We start from the raw sequence: 21,200 nt of genomic DNA, 5'->3' as shown, positions 1-21,200 counted from the left end.
GTTCGTTCTTACTAAGTTCTCGAATGTTCTCAAATGATCAGGAATATTCTCAGAAAAGCACTCAAGCCAAAAACCGTGCGAAGCGGATCTGTTTCAGAAATAAAAACAGGTGAGGGGGAACTCACAGTCTTCGTGGGAGCCGACAAGGCTTAAATTCCCTTTAGTGTAACGGCTGCCACAAATCTGCTGGTGACAGTCGCGGCTTGCGAGGAAAATACCAGCTGAATAAGGGCGCGACACAACAGATGTTCCGTGATGAATAAGTGAAACGACCATCCACATTGTGGTGGAAAAGAGCACACGAATTCCGGCTCAGTCAGTCTGATTATATTTTCCATCAACTGCCAGCTCTGTGACATTTAGTTCAGTGTGGATGCACTAATATCGCCCGAACTCCCACGGGAATCAATAATTTGCGAATAGGGGTTTAATGGGCGAGGGGTAAGTTGGAAATCTGAGTCGATCAGGGATCGTATCCTCATGGCCGGAGCGGTTAAGGCAACTGCCCACGACAAGCGGTAAATCCGGGCTCGAGACCCGGTGCAACTCATATTTTCAGCTTTCGCCATTGCATTTCCACAGTGCCCCGTGCAGCTGGAGGCCAATAGTTTTTCGCCAACCCTTTCCCTTTCCTTACCATTCCTCTTCTTCATACACAAAGTCACGCAATTCACAGATAGGGCTGGCACGACTTCCCTCGCTCTGGTAACTGCCAACCGTGGAGATAGGAAGTGCATCCGACCGCAGAGGTGGATGAAGGCATATTTTCCAAATCTCGAGTACATCGGAACCCTTACTGGAAGGGATTAACGAGAAGAAAAGTGTATGCTTGTCCGCGACAGGTGCTTGCTGCTGTTTGGGTGCTGGTGGTCGAGCGTTTACCTCCCTCGTTCCAGGCGCCTTCTATCTGGTACGACGCCGTGGCCACGCCGAACAGGAAGTCCGCCGGGAACTGCCCGGCGTCCTGGGCGACCCCCCAGGCGGCGGTCGAAGCCACCAGCAGCAGCAGGCTGTGGGCGCGGGTCGCTGACGTCATCTTCACCGTGGTCCGCATCCCGCGGCCCGCGCGCGTCCCTTTATACGTAGCTCCCCCGACCTATCGGTGCAAGAGTGCGTGTTCTTATCTGGGCGGCTGCCAATGATTGCGATAACTCCGCTGACGGGAACGTGCGCCAACAGTTGGGTTCGGCCGTGCTTAGCTACACATCTAACGGTGAACTGATAAGTCCGATGAATGTCCGTGAAAGAGAACGGCTAGTTGTTAACTGGCAACATAGGTTCCAGCGTAACTTCTTTCGCTTAAGCGACTGGCGCCATTAGTTCAGATGCGAGCCGATGAGAAACATTTGTGTCGCCTTTACACCCGAGTGAACGCGCATTCGCAGACAGTTAGCCAGCGTTCTATAGCATTCGCTTGTATCTGTTTACAGAGCGTTTACACTAGAGGACAACACGAGATAACGACCGTGGCTTGTGAACGCTGCGTTACTGAAATTTATCGCTTGCAATCGGTACACCGGACATCGACAGTGACCGGGCCAAATATCCCACGAAATAGGCGTGAAACGAACAAACTGCAAAGAACGAAACTTGTTTAGCTTGAAGGGGGAAACCAGATGGCACTGTGGTCGGCGCGCTAGATGGCGCTGCCATAGGTCAAACGGATGTTGTTGTTGTTATGGTCCTCAGTCCAGAGACTGGTTTGCTGCAGCTCTCCATGCTACTCTAGCCTGTGAAAGATTCTTCGTCTCCCCGTACCTACTGCAATCTTCATACTTCTGAATCTGTTTAGTGTAGTCATCTTTTGGTCTCCCTCTACGATTTTTATCCTCCGTGCTGCCCTCCAATACTAAATTGGTGATCCCTTTATGCCTCAGAATATGTCCTACCAACCGATCCCTTCTTCTACTCAAGTTGTGCCACTAATTTCTCTTCTCCCCTATTCTATTCAATACCTCCTCATTAGTTATGTGATCTACCCATCTAATCTTCAGGATCCTTCTGTAGCACCACATTTCGAAAGCTTCTGTTATTTATTTGTCTAAACTATTTATCGTCCACGTTTCACTTCCATACATGTCTACACTCCATACAAATACCTTCAGAAAAGGCTTCCTGACACTTAAATCTATACTCGATGTTAACAAATTTCTCTTCTTCAGAAATGCTTTCCTTGTCATTGCCAGTCTACATTTTATATCCTCTCTACTTCGACCATCATCAGTTATTTTGCTCCCCAAATAGGGTCAAACGGATATCAACTGCGTTTTTTAAATAGGAACCCCAGTTTTTATTACATATTCGTGTAGTACGTAAAGAAATATGAATGTTTTAGTCGGACCACTTTTTTCGCTTTGTAATAGATGGCGCTGTAATAGTCACAAACGTATAAGTAGGTGGTATCACGTAACATTCCGCTAGTGCGGACGGTATTTGCTTCGTGATACATTACCCCTGTTAGAATGGACCGTTTACCATTTGCGGAAAAGGTCGATATCGTGTTGATGTATGGCTATTGTGATCAAAATGCCCGACGGGCGTGTGCTATGTATGCTGCTCGGTATCCTGGATGACATCATCCAAGTGTCCGGACCGTTCGCCGGATAGTTACATTATTTAAGGAAACAGGAAGTGTTCAGCCACATGTGAAACGTCAACCACGACCTGCAACAAATGATGCCCAAGTAGGTGTTTTAGCTGCTGTCGCGGTTAACCCGCGCATCAGTAGCAGACAAATTGCGCGAGAATCGGGAATCTCAAAAATGTCGGTGTTGAGAATGCTACATCAACATCGATTGCACCCGTAACATATTTCTATGCATCAGGAATTGCATGGCGACGACTTTGAACCTCGTGTACAGTTCTGCCACTGGGCACTAGAGAAATTACGGGACGATGACAGACTTTTTGCACGCTTTGTATTTAGCGACGAAGCATCATTCACCAACAGCGGTAACGTAAACCGGCATAATATGCGCTATTGGGCAACGGAAAATCCACGATGGCTGCGACAAGTGGAACATCAGTGACCTTGCCGGATTAATGTATGGTGCGGCATTATGGGAGGAAGGATCATTGGCCCCCATTTTATTGATGGCAATCTAAATGGTGCAATGTATGCTGATTTCCTACGTAATGTTCTACCGATGTTACTACAAGATGTTTCACTGCATGACAGAATGGCGATGCACTTCCAACATGACGGATGTCCGGCACATAGCTCGCGTGCGGTTGAAGCGGTATTGAATAGCATACTTCATGACAGGTGGATTGGTCGTCGAAGCCCGCACGTTCACCCGATCTGACGTCCCCGGATTTCTTTCTGTGGGGAAAGTTGAAGGATATTTGCTATCGTGATCCACCGACAACGCCTGAGATCATGCATCAGCGCATTGTCAATGCACGTGCGAACATTATGTATGGAAGGCGAACTACTCGCTGTTGAGAGGAATGTCGTTACACGTATTGCCAAATGCATTGAGGTTGACGGACATAATTTTGATCATTTATTGCATTAATGTGGTATTTACAGGTAATCACGCTGTTAACAGCATGCATTCTCAGAAATGAAAAGTCCACAAAGGTGCATGTATCACATTGGAACAACCGAAATAAAATGTTCAAACGTACCTACGTTCTGTATTTTCATTCAAAAAACCTACCTGTTAGCAACTGTTCGTTTAAAATTGTGAGCCATATGTTTGTGACTATTACAGTGCCATCTATCACAAAGCGAAAAAAATTGGTCCAACTAAAACATTCATCTTTTTTTACGTACTAAACGAAATGTAATAAAAAATGGAGGTTCCTATTTTAAAAAAAGGCAGTTGATATCCGTTTGACCTATGGAAGCGCCATCTGGTTTCCCCCTTCAAGCTAGACAAGTTTCGTTCTTTGTAGTTTTTTCGTTTGACATTTATTTCGTGAGATATGGCCCGGTCACGATCAATGGACCACCCTGTATAGTGACAATGCAAAATGTTGATATTAACAGAGAATTATTTCGCATGGCAAGTGCACTATTTTGGGCGAAGTAAGCGAAGTGGGGTGGAAAGAAAAGAATTTAGGTGTCTGAATTTGTACGTAAGCGTGGAACACCCTGAAGTGCAGCTGCAGCTCGGCCGAGCGTATTACAAAACTTCCAACACACGTCGCTTGACGCTATTCGCTTGCTTCTCACTACAACTCAGGAGGAAATTTAAACGTAGACCTCTAATTACCGATTACCAATATAAGCAACATAGCACTCTAGATCTTAGCATGGCTCTGAGCACTATGGGACTTAACATCTGTGGTCATCAGTCCCCTAGAACTTAGAACTACTTAAACCTAACTAACCTAAGGACATCACACACATCCATGCCCAAGGCAGGATTCGAACCAGCGACCGTAGCGGTCACGCAGTTCCAGACTGAAGCGCCTAGAACCGCACGGCCACATCGGCCGGCAGATGGTAGCAACTGAAAACATTTACGTAAGTGTACTGTCGAGTGTCAGTATCTCCTCTATCGCAGATAATTTCTGATGTTTGCAGTGAAACGTGCGAGGCGCTTGAAGGCTTTAAGTATAAAGTGCGTGCAACTAACATAATGCTAATAAAATGTGATTAATGAAATATACTTTCGATCTGTTACATAGGCTACTTGATAAAATCTGCTATATATAGGGTGACCCAAAAGTCCATTAACATTTAAAAATTCAATACTTCACAAAGTAGTAACACCTAAAATTGACACACATGCTTGAAGTAACGTGGGGTTCTATTGAAAAAAAAAAAAGAAAAAATGATCAACAGACGGAACTTAATATGATAAAAAGCTATAATTAGCGTAACAATTGATTTTTAGCAAACACGATGTTCTTTATAACAAATGCTCAACATGTCCACCGCCACCCGTCAACATCTGTAGTCGAGGGACAATGTTGTGAACAGCAGTGTAGCATTAAGTATGGTGAGAAATTCCCTAATGAGGTGGTATGATCGAGTTAGAGGTGAGACTTTAGCTAAGCCCACAACCAATAATCACCAGGATAGTGGTCTGGGGACCTGGGAGGCCAAGCGGCTCAGCACGCGATCCTCACCAAACGATGTGCGCAAGAGGTGGCCCACACGCGTCGCAGTGTTGGGTGGAGCGCCATCCTGCGTAGAAGTCGTACCTTCCAGCAGGTGTTTATGTGCTGGGGTAGGGTTGATCTGACTCCCTCTCCCACTACAGCTCGTTTTATACACGATTCTCACGCGGCGTCACTCATGTCTTGCTGTCCAGCGCCATCTGTTGGCCAGTTTTTGTACTCGTTTTTGGTTACAACAGAAACTCATGTCACTTCAGACATTTGTGTCAATTTTTACGTTATTCCGCAAGAATTAGTGGATTTTCGAATTCTAACGGAATTTTTCTGGGTGGCAGATATAATGGTCCCTAGAAAATCATTTTTATGTACCATCAAAAATCTCTAAGATAACAATCATTCGTCAGCCATGTAATTACAGGTACCGTGAACGTAAACAATGACAAAGATGTTTTTAATTTTAGTCAATGTAATGTATGTAGTTGTTCTTGTCTTCTTGCAAAGAAATTTCTTTTAATAAAATAAGTAGAAAGCTTGCGCTTTCCCTTCCCCGCATGATGTTTGCATATACTGTAATGGTGTTCCCGCCTTTCTCGCATCCACACTAGGGCTTTAGAGTGTGTCTCGTGTTCTTCGGCCAAAGAAATGTCTGCCGAAGAAGTCGGGACAGAAACCAACAGGCAGTTTCTCGACAAGTGGCCACGAAAGCCTTGAAAAATTTGTATGTGTTACTTTTTCTTTGGTATTTGTGCTGTGGATCTCCTGTATCCCTGAAAGAAGTGCAGAGGGTGCACTAAAATATGGAAACACTGAGAGAAATACTTGCTTCACCATCAATGCAGATTTTTACCAAGAGTGTGCTGTTGTATCTGATCACAAAGGGCACCCACCTGCACGGTCCTCAACACGTTGCAAGTGTCAGTGGTCCGAACAGCGTTCTGTGTAGTTTTTACTGTATTGTGTAAGAGCGAAGTGAATTCTAACGTGGAAAAATTGTTGGTTCTCCCATGTGGGTGCTTCCGTAACCAGGTATCCACAGAGCGTGGTGTTTCAAGAGGCATCGTATAGAAAATTTGTACCGCTTACATGGAAAGCTGGAAAACACCTTCCGCTAAGTTGGGACTCAGCCTAAGGTGTGTGTTGAGTGATGTGACAGACGATCATTGGAGAGAATTGTTACGAAAAGTAAAAAGACGACACAGCAGTAAAAGTGTCTGCCGAACTGTATGTTGCACTCGCGAGCAGCAAGACAACACGATGGCAGTTCCAGAAGCAGAAAATTTCAGGTAGAGATGAAATTCCAAAACGGTCTATGGAGTAATGGAAGGTACTAGTCTGGTGGGATGAGTTTCGCTTCACGCTGTTACCAAGTTCTGAGCGAGTTGGTGTCCAAATACATGGCGAAGGTTCGGTGATGAGCAGGCTTATCGTGGTACTCCATGGGTCCCATGGTTGGTAAGCAAGATCGCATTACCGCCAAGGACTACGCGACCACTTTGGCTGATCAGGTCTGTAGTCCTAATGGACTGTGGGCTGTTGTTGCTCAACGCTGATGCTGTGTTGCAAGATGAAAGGGCCTCTGTTCACATAATATACATCACCTAGGACACGTTTTGTGACCACGAGGATGTATTGTCGCATTGTCACCACAGTCACCACATATAAATCTTGTTGAGCCTTTATTGACAGTTTTGGAGACAAGGGTGTGTCATTGTTGTCAACCACAGCCATCGTTACCTGAACTTGCCACTATTTTCCAATAAGTTTGGTATACGATTTCTTTCAAAACATTACAGGATCAGTATCCAACCATCTCGAGACGACTGGAAGCTCTTTTGAATGTCAGAGATTTAAGCATGCTAACGTGGTTTATGACACTTCCACATTTTCGTTCTCCCCTATATTACACCCACATTAATTAGTCAGTAACATCACAATGCCTTCAGACTGTTTTATCTCTCACACAGCTCATGTCAAAAACAACAAAACAGAAGACGAACGCTTTCCATACTGCTTGCGCCGAAGCAGGGAGGAGGGGAACTTCTTTTAATGGTTCATAGTGATATTCAAATGTAGATTCTGGCTCACTTTGAGAAATCTGTTAAAATATAAAAATTTTAACGGTTAAATTTTAGGTTCCTGCTTAAAAGATTGTTTTAAGGTTCAAGTTATACCATATAATTCATTTGGGTGAAAAATTTGGTTCTGTTCATTTACAAAATTATGCTAAATTTTTATTTGACTCAAATACAGTACATAATGAAAACAGTCCAAATAAAAGAAGGCAAAGGAGATAAATATAATAATCTGATAAAAGTAATTGTTGAAGAATGTTTTCCGAGTGTTTCAAAAAGAAATCTTCACAGTTCATTAGAAAAAGTTCATGAAGGTTTAATAAAGAAATATTCAGAAAAGCCAGTCGAATATGTTTTGGTGAACGATGTTTGTCAGTGAATCGAAAGATTGTCAGCAATTCATAGTGAAGAATTATTTAGAAATAAAAATTATCCCAATGAAGTTGGAATAACTTAATCATTAACATATAAATTTAGTCATTTTACTATTAATGATCCAAAAGGAATTCCATATTTGATTAGGTTTTTCATTAATCTTCCTTATATATTTTGTAAATTCGAAAAAAGAAAAGGATTATTTAATACTTTGATTAATAAATTACCTTATAAATTATATATTCCTGGTTATAATTATTGTGATTAGAATAATGTTTATGCTAAAGTGATAAAGGAAATAATCAATTGGATGAAGTTTGTAAAAAACATCAAATTTTTATAAAAATAATAAAGATTTGGAAAAAAGACACAAATCTGATAAAGAACTAAAGTCAAATGCAAAACAAATCAGTTAGGAAGATAGTGTACAGAAAAAGAAAATTAGGAGTGAGTACTGAAAGTGATGAAGATGGATGGAGTTTATAAAATTCGTTCATAATTTTTTAATCTCTATAAACGAATAACTTTAGTATAGATGGTAAATTGGTAAAATTAAACTAAAATCAATTAAAGGTAAATTACATATTGTACAATAAAATAGTATCTGTAAGTTTTTCGCTGATACTCAAAAAAGAAAGACATATAAGAAAAATTGTGGAAATTTTCGCACTACATTGGATATTCATATTCTGAAAAGAATTAACCTACATCTAGTAAAAAAGAAAGAAGGTTCTGGATTAACAAAATATGAAGGAGGATATTTACCAGTTTTATTGGCTTCCTTGGGTGCTGTTGGTTCGTTAATTGGCAGAATTTTGTTTGTTGTTTCATCTGTTCATAATAAAGAAAAAATTATAACAAAATACAAGAACAAATAAGACATAAAGATAGAAAAGAAAGGCACTCCATCTTCAGGCCACAAGTGGCCTACTGGGACCATCCGACCACTGTGTCATCCTTGGTGCAGGATGCGGATAGGAGGGGCGTGGGGTAAGCACATCGCTCTCCCAGTCGAAAGATGGTATTCTTGCCCAAAGCCGCTACTATTTGGTCGAGTAACTCCTCAATTGGCATCACAACGCTGAGTGCACCCAGAAAAATAGCAACAGCGCATGGCGGCCTGGATGGTCACCCATCCAAGTGCTGACCATGTCCGAGAGCACTTAACTTCAGTGATCTCACAGGAACCGGTGTAGCCACTGTGGCAAGGCCGTTGCCCCAGAAAAGAAAGGACAAGATTGAAAAAGTAAAAAAATTCAAAGAAATAATCAAAAACATAGTTACTGTGTTTCTTTTTTTGATGTAGAAGAATTAATTAAACAAAAATTTGACACTTCTGTGGTGTATTCATGATTTATGAATTATCTGGTAAATCATTAATAACTGAATATGGAGTAGTTAATTTAGATACTTCCAATAATATTCATACTCATTGGATTTGTTATTATAAATCTAAAAATAAAAATTCTGTATTATTTTGGTTGGTGGAAATATCCAAAAGAATTATTAAATTATTTAGGTAAAATAACTTGTAATATAATGCTGATAGAATACACAATTTTTATGAATTTATTTGTAGTCATTTATATTCATTGGTCTTAAAACTATTATCAAATGTTTACAAATTTTATAAAATTTTAAGTTTAATAAATGGACATTTTTGGAAATAAGTTATATCCTAAAGACAATGGAGAATTAGAAAAAAATCAAAGATTTTCAATCATTAGAACAGACAATTAAACAAGAATTAGCTAATCTTAGTGAGATGATAAAGATAAGAGAATAAAAATTATAGATATTCAGTCACTAGAACCGAAAATTAAAAGTTAATTTTATTCAAAATTGAAAAAATAAAATTGTCATTACAGTCGTTAGAAACAAAATTTAAAAATAACGCTTGTCTCAGGATCTCAGGGTTCCGGGTTCAGTTCCTGGCTGGGTTGGGGATTTTCTCTGCCCAGGAACTGGGTGTTTGTGTTGTCCTCATCATTTCATTATCATCATCATTCGTGATAGTGACTAGATGGGACTGGGTAAAAAAATGGACTGTGTAAAAATTGGGACTTTGTAAGGGTACTGATGACTGCACAGTTGAACATCCCAATATAAAAAAAGAAAAAAGAATTGTATTGATCTAATAAATGTTTATGATGTTGGTAACAGTACTGAGAAAAAAGGATCAAACAAACTTTTTACAACACCTGAACACACAAGTATTTTAATACAATTCAATAATTATATCAATAAAGAAGAATTTTAAGAAATCTTGTTAGAAAGAATGAATATTCAAGTATTTTTATACAGTTCAATAATTATGTCTCTAAAATGCATTTTAATGAAAAGGTTAATCAACTTAATAAAACTAATCTAACAAATTGCTTCACAAGAACGGAAATAGAAAACGTTCTTGCAGATTAATCCTCAAAGAAAGATTTAGCTCCACATATGAATCAATGAACTAATCTTTGAAATAAAATCTGGTAAACAAATAGTTGAAACTTCGTTTATAAGAGGAATTGTACAAATAGCACATAATTTCGAGGAGTATGATTCTATTTTTAAGAAAATCGTTGTTGTTGGTGAAAACATAATTAAAAAATTACCTTTAACAATTCTGATATTTTGTTAAGTGTATTTCATAATCGCTACAAAATAACCAATTCTATAAACAAATAAAATTATTACATAAACAAAGTTTTCCAACAGTAAAATTAACAGCTTCTGATAAAACTGTAGCAGTATATTTAAAAATAATTTTGTTTGGTGCATTACTGTTAGAATCAAATGAAGACGAAAGGTTAGAACTACAATTATTTAACCGAAATTCAACATAATCTTTTTGTATTTTTTAATACTTTCGAAGGAAACCAAACGACAGTTAAAATCGTCCTTTAAACCAGACGCCAGTTAAAAGAACAGTCAAGAATTTAAAATTTAAGCGTTAACATTTAATGGTTAAAATTGTAATATATTAACGAATTGTTGAACTTGGACCTTAAAACAGTATTTTAACCAAGAACCTAAAATGTTGTAGTTAAAATTTAATATTTTATCCGCTTTTTTCAGCCTGAGCCAGAATGCCCATTGTATACTACTGTTCACTAAAAGGCCGACAAGCAGCGCAATACGACCGATCACGGCGAATGCGAACCGAATGCTACCGACTGCCAGTTGCTCACGCGCACTGGCATGTATAACACAGAGAACTATCGTTCGCCGTTGCGCTTTCGCTTACATTCTCAAAATCGTAAAGGGAGTTTAAGACACAGACTGCACTTAGCATTTCGTGCAAGAATATAAGACTGGTCATTTTACAAGAAGGCATCACTCCACGGAAAAGCACTTACTCATCGTACGTCGCAGGACCAGCGAAGTGTACCAGGCAGTTGTTGGGAAAAAGCGCAACTCATGCTGATTATCAACAAAAGTGTCATCGCACTCATACGGATAATTATAGGCCTATATCACTGACGTTAGTCTGTTGTAGAATCATGTGACACGTTCTCACGTATTATGACGTTTCTGTAGAACGAATCACCTCTATAAAAAGCAACAGGGATTCCTTATACACAGATCTTGAAAAACACATGTCACTGTGTTTCGTCCATGAAATACAGAGCACCGTATACAACGGTACGCAGGGTGGTGCCGTGCTCCTTAAGGAATGCATTCGATGCGGTTCAGTCTTGTCGTAGAGTGAACAAGTACTCGACATCGTTCTTAACAGAACAAACACGACAGATGTAAAGGCCGTATCGAAAGGACCCCAATAGAGTGTTATTAGGGATTTACTGCTTGAAAACTATATATATTTACAGTCTTGCGGATGCTCCGTGGAGGCTTCGCGAGGCTCCTCTCAAATCACGCTCCTGTCTATAGGAAGGCAGCAACGCCAGCAGACTGTAGGGAGGATCAGAAAGACCAACAGAGGATCGACTGATGATGCATGGGTCGTAATAAATGTAGCTTGCTAAGTACGAATACGCGAAAAGTTCCGCTATTCTTCGAATACACAACGGCTAACAAACACCTGAAACAGTAGTAAAAGCATATGCCAGTCTGTGGTTCATTTGGAGAATCTTAAGGAATTGTAAATGATACATAGAAGAAGTGGCCTAAAAACACTTGTTGGAGGGAGTCTTGCGTACTACTCCCTGTCGGGAAACGAAGTGTGAGGCGTTTCGTCTTGCGATCGTTTACTCGGTGCGCGAGAGTTAGACGTATGTTGATCAAACTCTAGTGGCAGGTCTTGCAAGAGAGGCGTCGTGAGCCACGAAGACGCTTACTTTTGAAACTCTAAAAGACTGCCTTCCACGAAGCGTTGGACAACATATTAATCCCTCCCACAAATCTCTCGCGAAATGATCACGACTACGAAATCAGAAAAGAGAGCAAATATGGACCTTCACCAACAGGCATCCTTCAAGTCTTCCATTCGTGAAATGGTCTAAACAATATCAAATAGTTTCTCCTAATCCAATATAGATGCCTATCTCCGAACATATAACCCTGAAAATGTATGCTTGTGCGTTTTCAGTACACTGAAGATCCAAGGAAACTGGTACACGTGCGTAATATCGTGTAGGGCCTCCGCGAGCACGCAGAAGTGCTGCGACAAGACATGGCATGGACTCGACTAATGTCTGAAGTAATGCTGGATGGAAATGACACCATGAATACTGCAGGGATGTCCATAAATCCGCAGGAGTACAAAGAGTGGAGATCTCTTCTGAACAGCACGTTGCAAGGCATCCCAGATAAGCTCAATAAAGTTCATGTATGGAGAGTTTGCTGCCAGCGAAAGTGTTTAAACTCAGAAGAGTGTTCCTGGAGCCACTCTATAGCAATTGTGGACGTATGGGGTGTCACATTGTCCTGCTGGAATTGCCCAAGTATTTCGGAATGCACAAGGTGATCAAACAGCATTCTTACGTACGTGTCCTGTCAGAATCGTACCTAGACTACACACGCCCAACACCATTACAGAGCCTCCACAAGCTTGAACAGTCCCCTGCTGACATGACGTGTCCATGGATTTATGAGGCTGTCTCTATACCCGTACACGTCCACCCACTTCATACAATTTAAAACTAGACTCGTCCGACCAGGCAACATGTTTCGTCATCAGCAGTCCAATGTCAGTATTGACGGGCCCAGGCGAGGCGTAAAGCATTGTGTCGGGTTGTCATCAAGCGTAAGAATGCTGTTTGATCACCTTGTGCATTCCGAAATACTTGGGCAATTCCAGCAGGACAATGTGACACCCCATACGTCCACAATTGCTATAGAGTGGCTCCAGGAACACTCTTCTGAGTTTAAACACTTTCGCTGGCAGCAAACTCTCCATACATGAACTTTATTGAGCTTATCTGGGATGCCTTGCAACGTGCTGTTCAGAAGAGATCTCCACTCTTTGTACTCCTGCGGATTTATGGACATCCCTGCAGTATTCATGGTGTCATTTCCATCCAGCATTACTTCAGACATTAGTCGAGTCCATGCCATGTCTTGTCGCAGCACTTCTGCGTGCTCGCGGAGGCCCTACACGATATTACGCACGTGTACCAGTTTCCTTGGATCTTCAGTGTACTGAAAACGCACAAGCATACATTTTCAGGGTTATATGTTCGGAGATAGGCATCTATATTGGATTAGGAGAAACTATTTGATATTGTTTAGACCATTTCACGAATGGAAGACTTGAAGGATGCCTGTTGGTGAAGGTCCATATTTGCTCTCTTTTCTGATTTCGTAGTCGTGATCATTTCGCGAGAGATTTGTGGGAGGGATTAATATGTTGTCCAACGCTTCGTGGAAGGCAGTCTTTTAGAGTTTCAAAAGTAAGCGTCTTCGTGGCTCACGACGCCTCTCTTGCAAGACCTGCCACTAGAGTTTGATCAACATACGTCTAACTCTCGCGCACCGAGTAAACGATCGCAAGACGAAACGCCAGTCCGTCTGCCTGCATTTCGTTGTCTTATTCACAGTTATCATAAAGAGATCTTCAGCCAACTGCAGTGGTGAGGGCAAGCGCCCTCACCTGAACGAGGTCCCACATAAGGTACTGCTATCGTATGAGTGTTATTTAGTGTGTGAAACCCCGTTTAGAATACAGGACTGCTCTGTGCATGCGTGAAAGTGAATTTGTTTTCTCCTCATTTCAGCATTCGTCGCTGAGGTGCTGGACGCGCTGGATGGTGCGCTGGGAAGAGAGAATCCGACCCTGATAGCTCAAAAACGCGAATATGAAATTTGTTTTGTGTTTTTGCAATATGTTGAGTGTGTGGTAACACCGTAATATAGTGTATACTTCATTGGTGGTGTTGCAGATGAATCGGCAGAGGGTGCAGCGCAGCCCTCTAATTCAGAGGACGGTGTTCATCGCCAGGAGGAGGAGGAGCCATCTCTCCTGTGTAAGATTCGAATCCATCGATATGTAAACACATTTTTGTGCACATACATTTTCTCTAATTCTAATCTCTTTTTTATGCTATAGGTGATTTGGATTGGCTTGATTATTTAAATGTGCACTTATAGCATGAGGCATTCATCGACGCACAGTTTGTGGTAGGTGGGGACTTCAATTCTGAAATTCACAAAGAAGGGCTGGCTGCTGTGACTGACCCGTGGCCTGGGAACAAATAAGGTGAGTATTATTATATCTTTCATATTCTTCTGATTATTATCATTCATATTTCCTTATCAATCTATTTATAATTATCTAAACATGCTCTATAATGCAATGCTTATGGTCCAGCACTGAAATCTGCAGCAACTGGCGGAATGGTTGCACTTCTGTCACGTTGAACGGTTCTCTTCAGTCGTCGTTGGTCCTGTTCTTGGAGGATCTTTTTCCGGTCGCAACGATGTTGGAGATTTCATGTTTCACCGTATTCCTGATATTCACGGTAAACTCGTGAAATGGTCGTACGGGAAAATCTCCACCTACCTTGGAGATGCTGTGTCCCATCGCTCGTGCGCCGACTATAACACCACGTTCAAACTCACGTAAATGTTGATAACCTGCCATTGTAGCAGCAGTAACCGATCTAACAACTGCTCCAGACACCTGTTGCCTAATGCAGTGGCTGCCGACAGCAGCTCGGTATTCTGCCTGTTTACATATCTGTATATTTGAAACGCATGCTTATACCAGTTTGTTTGGCGCTTCAGTGTTTGTGTGTAGCTAGGCGTGGTACGAAACCCACTCCTTCCGGATGGAACGGTCGATAGCGTTAGTGGTGACAAAAGAATGCGAATGAGAAAAGATTGTGTCGTGTTGACTCTGTAAGAAAAATCAACACTCGAACGTTATGTCTGGTCAAGTTGAAACATAATGTGAAGGGAGTCTGGAGCCATAGTGCAAATCCTGAGAGATACCTTCTGTCGTAACTGCACTTCTAAAAACAAGTAGTAGACTCTTTGTTGTTAGGAAAAGAGACAACGATCTTCCCGTGAGTCACAGTCATTATTTCGAAATCTATTGGAGTTTTTCGATTCTTAACTGAAAATTTTGAAGCTTAAGCGAAGAACTGCACGCAGAACGTGATATTGCGCGGCTGTGGTGCACCTCAGCCACTGAGATGGCACAATTGGACTGTCAGAGATTCTAAATTTCTCCCCACCCATCCTTTTTCCCAGAAATGCGCGTAATTTCCCTCGTCAATGTCAGTGTTTTGGAGGAATGAAATTTTCTTAGAATAAAAAAGTTATCCGTACCGTAAACGACTGTTGTACAGAGATGGAGTAGCTTTTTTATGCTAAGGCGGTTTAGGGTTTGGAATTTACGATTTCACACGTCAAACTAATGACTCCTTTCCCGTGCATCGTGACAGCAGGACTCGCTTCTTCTTAACTGGGCAAAGTGGCGAAACCTAAGACTTCCCACAGTACTTGGGCTCCGTGACGTAGCTGCACTACTTCAACACTGGAACAAACGTGACTCTTCAGGCTTTTCCCGGTGCATATGTTCAATACAAACCTCCCGAAATTAACACCAGATCAACTTTTGTGTATCTGACAACATTTCCTCGATACAACTCCTTGACATGGTCAAATGGTTTCTGCTGGGTACTGCCGACAAGTGGACGTCCATTAATTTCGTGAGTTAAATCGGAGGGGAAGGGGTCCAGCAGAATCTCACCGGAAAAGGAGAAGGAAGTGGACAATGAAACTTTCACGTCAACTATTGAACTTTTGAGCCGTCCTTGAAGTAACCGATTTGTAACAGTTCGTTGTGTCTCTGTGGTGCCAAGTTCTGCTCAGATTGCTGGTGCAGATGCAGTCCGAAGCTCCAGAGCCGTAAGCCGGGCACTACGGTCTTCCCTCTCGGTAGGACCACGGGACCGTCCAAAGGCCGGTCTTCTTGCGCCGTACATTCTCGTGACCACCGCTGCCAGCAGTCATGTGCAGCGGCACGTCTTTCTGCAGTATGGCAGAAGGAACATCCAGCTTCTCGTAGTCCTTTTACACGACCTCGTTGAAACTCTGTGAGGTGCTGATATTGCCAGTGGCGTCATTCTTGACTAGCACCTACTCACCACGTCCGGTCACAAAGGTAGCTAATCATCATTAATGTTACAGCGCATATAAAGCGAACCTGATTTTCATCCTCATAGTGGCGCGAAATTTGAATATGCGTCATGTTTCAGATGTAGAAACACACCTATGAACTTTAACTAATGTCGCACAACTCAGCTCCTTCATTCGTGTTGCGATGTTTTTCATTCAGTGTATATAAATACCTGTAGAAGGTCAATTGCTTTGGGGTCCGTCAAAACAATTGATACTAATTTCGTGGAGCCTCTTGGCATGTCACTCCGTCTGAATACTACACAGGATTGGCGTGTTTAAAATAAAATGTTTTTCATTATGATTTAAACACACTGCTTCTTACATCTAATAAATAAAACACGGTTTTTTAAAATGTTTTATTCATTGTCGAGAACACATAAAAATCTCGCGTTTACGTATTTTTATCCGACTGTGGAATAAATCTCAAGTAAATCTCACACCTTAGACCTCATAGAATGTATGGTTGGTAGGTGGGGGGGAGGGGCGTCTCCAGGTTTTAAAGAAAACCCATCACCTAATTAATGGAGGTCCCCTAGGTAGCAAGTCCCTGTTTCGTTTGGAAGTTACACATGCACGATCAATCTGGTTGCAGGCAGACCGATGATGGTAAGGAGTTCATCACCCCCTACAGGACGAAAAAGGAGAAGAAGATGATGACGATCAGTTTTGGGCAGTGATAAAGTTGTAGCTCTAGAATATAAAAGAAAGAAATGCTAATTACTATGAAAAAATCTGTAACTTTGTAAGGTGCCGAGTAACAAAGACTTTTTGGTGTGCTACTTGATGTGAATATATCTATATTAAGTTCATAAATTGAAAAAAAGAACTGTGAGGCGGTGATCTGCGTTCTTCTGGACGGGAAAAAAAAATTCGTTTTCAGTATTCACATAATTAATGATCGAATTTAAAAATTTAAAATTCTATCATAATCTACTTATTGACAGGTATGATCTTACGCTGAAGGTTGAACACAGTAAGACAAATATTACAGTTAGGCGCAGATTATATTCATCCAGCACGTGAGAATGAAAGCACTTGGCAGGTTCCAACAAACTTTACAAATCATTTCATACCTTTACGAAATGTTATTTGGGTGACGTCATCCACAAAATGCTGAAAAGAACCAAGTATCAACTCACTATGTGAGGTGTCACCGCCAGACACCACACTTGCTAGGTGGTAGCCTTTAAATCGGCCGCGGTCCGGTAGTATACGTCGGACCCGCGTGTCACCACTATCAGTGATTGCAGACCGAGCGCCGCCACACGGCAGCTCTAGAGACACTTCCTAGCACTCGCCCAGTTGTACAGCTGACTTTGCTAGCGATGGTTTACTGAGAAATTAAGCTCTCAATTGCCGAGACGATAGTTAGCATAGCCTTCAGCTACATCATTTGCTACGACCTAGCAAGGCGCCATTATCATTTGCTATTTATCTTGTGATGCATGTACCGTCAGACCGATGTTCACCAATTATGGATTAAAGTATTCCAGCAGCTACGTACTTTATTTGCTAGTCTCAATTACTTTACCTGTTCCAGATCTCACGTAAGCCTGTGTGAGTTTAAACGTGTGCCTTTCGGCTACCTGTCATAGTGGATTGGCTGTCTTGCCAGTCCACAACAGTTGGCGACGAGAATTTTGCGTTCGTATTGATATTGCCCTGATTTACTTGTGTAATGGCTTCGCCACAATCTCCAGATGTACTGTCCGAATTTTATCGCTTACAGAATCAGCAGACGCAGGCCTTATTGGATGCCCTTGGACAGCTCATCCAGGGTCAACGTGCAATGCAAAACGATGCGGCAGCCGACGCTCCACCGCTACCGCAGCCACAACACGCAGTTGCACCACCTTTTCGTCCTTTTGATGCGGCACTGGAACACCAATTTGGATTCCATCTCGCCGCCTACAGAATTCAAGGTAACGAGCGGCAGCCTTTTTTGTTAGCATCCGTAGGCGTCCAAACATACCGTGTGATAGTGAAATTATTTCCCTGACGCGACGTATCAACTCTGTCCCACGAAGAAATTTTGTCTGCATTAGATGCATATTTCAAAGAATCAGTCAATGTAGTTGCAAAAAGGTATACCTTCTTTCGTACAAAACGTACGGCAGGTCAGACTAATAGGGAGTGGGTTGCAACCTTGCAGGGCCTTATTAGGGATTGAGCTTTTGAGTGTCAATGTGGACTCTCTTATTCAGATACTATGGTGCGTGATGCAATTGCACAGAACGTTTCTGATGTTCGTATAAGGGAACAGATTTTAAAACTAGTCAATCCCTCCCTTCAACAAGTGATGCACATATTGGATCGGCAGGTTAACCGGCCCGCCAGGCGAGCTGCACGGAACAGTAAACTGTCCTCGCGCCCGGCCGCGCCAACGCCGCCTGGCTCTCAGCCACGTGTCCCGTGTCGGCAAGCAAATGCAGTGCTAAAATCATGCCCGCTGTGTGCTACTAGACATACGTGTGAGAATTGCCCGTCACGCCAAGCTATTTGCTTTTTCTGTAATAAAAAGGACATGTTCAAAGTGTTTGCCAGAAAAAGCTCAGATTGGACGCTCACAACCATTCCAGGCCCTTTGCTTCGCGCCGGAATTGGAATCGAACCAAGAATACTCAGGCTCGTGAACCTTCGCCCACGGAAATTCATGTAGTTCATTCCACTCCGCCCAGTGCCACTCTCTCTAACAGTGACTGTGTTCGTCCCACAAATAGTGTGCGTCGACATCGACGGAAATCCCGTCACGTCGCAAGTGCTTCTGTACCAGTGTCAGTTCACGTGGCACGAGACAGTCGCTCTTGTCGTCAGAAGGACAATAAACTTTTTGTAGACTTGGACATTAATGGCAACGTGATACCATTCCAGCTCGATACCGGAGCTGCAGTTTCCTTGATCAATCAGGACATGTACAAACAGCTGGGCACACCTCCGTTGTGTGACACAAATGTTAACTTACGTAGTTATTCAGGACAAGCAATCCCTGTGTTAGAACAGTGCAGCCTTCTTGCAACATACAAGGGACAAACAAAACTTGTGTCATTGTACGTCCTTTGTTCTTCTTCTGCAGTGAACATGTTTGGTTTAGATTTATTTCAGTTGTTTAACCTGTCTATAGTCAATCAGGTCCTGTCAGCGAACCAGACTGTGCCTTCAGCCAGTGTTTCTCGTCTATGTGAAGAGTTTGCGGTCATTTTTGCACCGGGCCTTGGTTGCGCTAAGAACTATAAAGCACATTTGGAACTGAAAGTAAACGCGCAACCGAAATTTTTCAGAGCACGCAATGTTCCCCACGCATTGCGTGATGAGGTCGCAAGAACATTACACGATTTGGAATCGCAAGGTGTGATTGAACGTGTGCAGGCTTCTCTCTGGGCATCACCCTTAGTAATTTTGCCAAAACATTCTGGAAAATTGAGACTTTGTGTGGACTTCAAGGCAACAGTGAATCCACAACTCGTGACTGCAACTTTTCCTTTACCCCGCCCGGAAGATCTTTTTGACAAACTGTGCCCGGGTAAATATTTTTCTAAGTTGGACCTAGCAGATGCGTACTTGCAAATACCGGTGGACGAAGAATCCTAGCGCGTTTTGGAGGTTAACACCCATCTTGGTCTGTACCGATTCAAACGACTGCCATTTGGGTGTGCATCCGCCCCTGCATTGTTTCAGCAATATCTACAAACTATTTGATCGTCGGTCCCTACTGCAGCAAACTATCTGGACGATATTGTGATCTCCGGAAAGACGGAAGAAGAACATTTCGCCAATCTCAGAACATTATTTCAGGTCTTGCGACAAAATGGTCTTCGCTTGTGGAAGGACAAATGTGTGTTTTTTGCTTGTGACTTACCCTATCTGGGACATGTCCTCAATGCCCAAGGCATACATCGCAGTCCAGAGCACCTCCGTGCCATACAAGACTTGCCTTCGCCGCAGAATTTGAAGCAGCTACAGAGTGTGCTGGGTAAAATTAATTACTACCATAAATATGTGCGCCACGCCTCTTCCATTTCAGCTCCGCTTCATCGCTTACGCCGTAAAGGCGTTCCGTTCGTCTGGACGACGGAATGCGAACTCCCCTTTCGCCAGTTGATATCGGCGTTGCTTTCCAATACTTGCCTTACGCCATTCGATCCCCAGAAACCCCTTTTGTTGATAGTAGATGCATCGGATTTCGGGATCGGTGCTGTGCTTGCGCACAAAGATGGTTAGCACGATCGCCCTATTGCCTTTGCGTCCAAATTGCTCTTGTCTGCGCAAAGAAATTATTCACAGATCAATAAAGAAGCATTGGCTCTCGTATTTGGTGTTACAAAGTTTCATGATTTCTTGTATAGTCGTCACTTTACCATCATCACAGACCACAAACGTTTGACATCGCTTTTTCATCCTACCAAGCCTGTACCTCCACGTACAGCGCAGAAATTCATTCGCTGGTCTCTTTTCCTCTCGCAGTACCGCTACGATATCTTGTATCGGTCCACTGCTAAGCACGGAAACGCCGATGTGTTGTCCCGTTTGCCTGTTGCTGAGGATAGAGCATTCGATTCCTCCGAACTTGCTTGCATGTTCATTGATTCGGAAACCGATGACGTGGTCGAATCGTTTCCGGTTGATTTTGGTCGTGTAGCTACAGCCACAGCTGCCGACCCTGCCCTTGCTACCGGTCTGCGTTTTGTTGCTACGCAATGGCCCTTGTTAAAGTCACGGATCGGGGATCCGTTGGTTCGCCGATTTTTTGCTCACAAGGAGAGACTCTTTGTATGACGTGGTGCTTTGCTGTTGCGTTCTGATAATGATCAGTCCAGGGTCGTGGTCCCACGTTCGTTACAGTCCTCTGTCTTACGACTTCTCCACCAAGGACATTGGGGTATAGTGCGAACGAAACAACTTGCTCGTCAGCACTGTACTTGGTTCGGAATCGATGCTGCGATTACGAATATGTGCTCTTCTTGTCTAGCGTGTGCCGAACAACAATCCGCACCACCGCGGAAATTCTTTGCATGGCCAAAAGCCACTTCCCCTTGGCAACGTTTGCACATCGATTTTGCTGGTCCATTCTGGAATGCTCGATGGTTGGTTCTGGTCGATTCATTCAGT

General features: G+C 42.5%; 1 protein-coding gene across 1 annotated transcript in view; it reads right to left on the bottom strand.

Annotated features, from left to right (window-relative positions):
- The window catches only part of LOC124805396 (myrosinase 1-like), a 110,068-nt gene extending 109,014 nt beyond the window's left edge, over positions 1 to 1,054 (bottom strand). The window contains exon 1 of the mRNA XM_047265958.1: positions 883 to 1,054. Within this exon, the coding sequence (XP_047121914.1) occupies positions 883 to 1,054 (172 nt within the window). The remainder of the gene's footprint in view (positions 1 to 882) is intronic.
- Between the last annotated feature and the right edge of the window lie 20,146 nt (positions 1,055 to 21,200).

The sequence above is a fragment of the Schistocerca piceifrons genome, chromosome 7 (genome assembly GCF_021461385.2).
Source record: "Schistocerca piceifrons isolate TAMUIC-IGC-003096 chromosome 7, iqSchPice1.1, whole genome shotgun sequence".
Classification (NCBI taxonomy): domain Eukaryota; kingdom Metazoa; phylum Arthropoda; class Insecta; order Orthoptera; family Acrididae; genus Schistocerca; species Schistocerca piceifrons.
The sequence above is the reverse complement of the archived record's forward strand: the minus strand, read 5'-3'. Positions and strand labels throughout refer to the sequence as shown.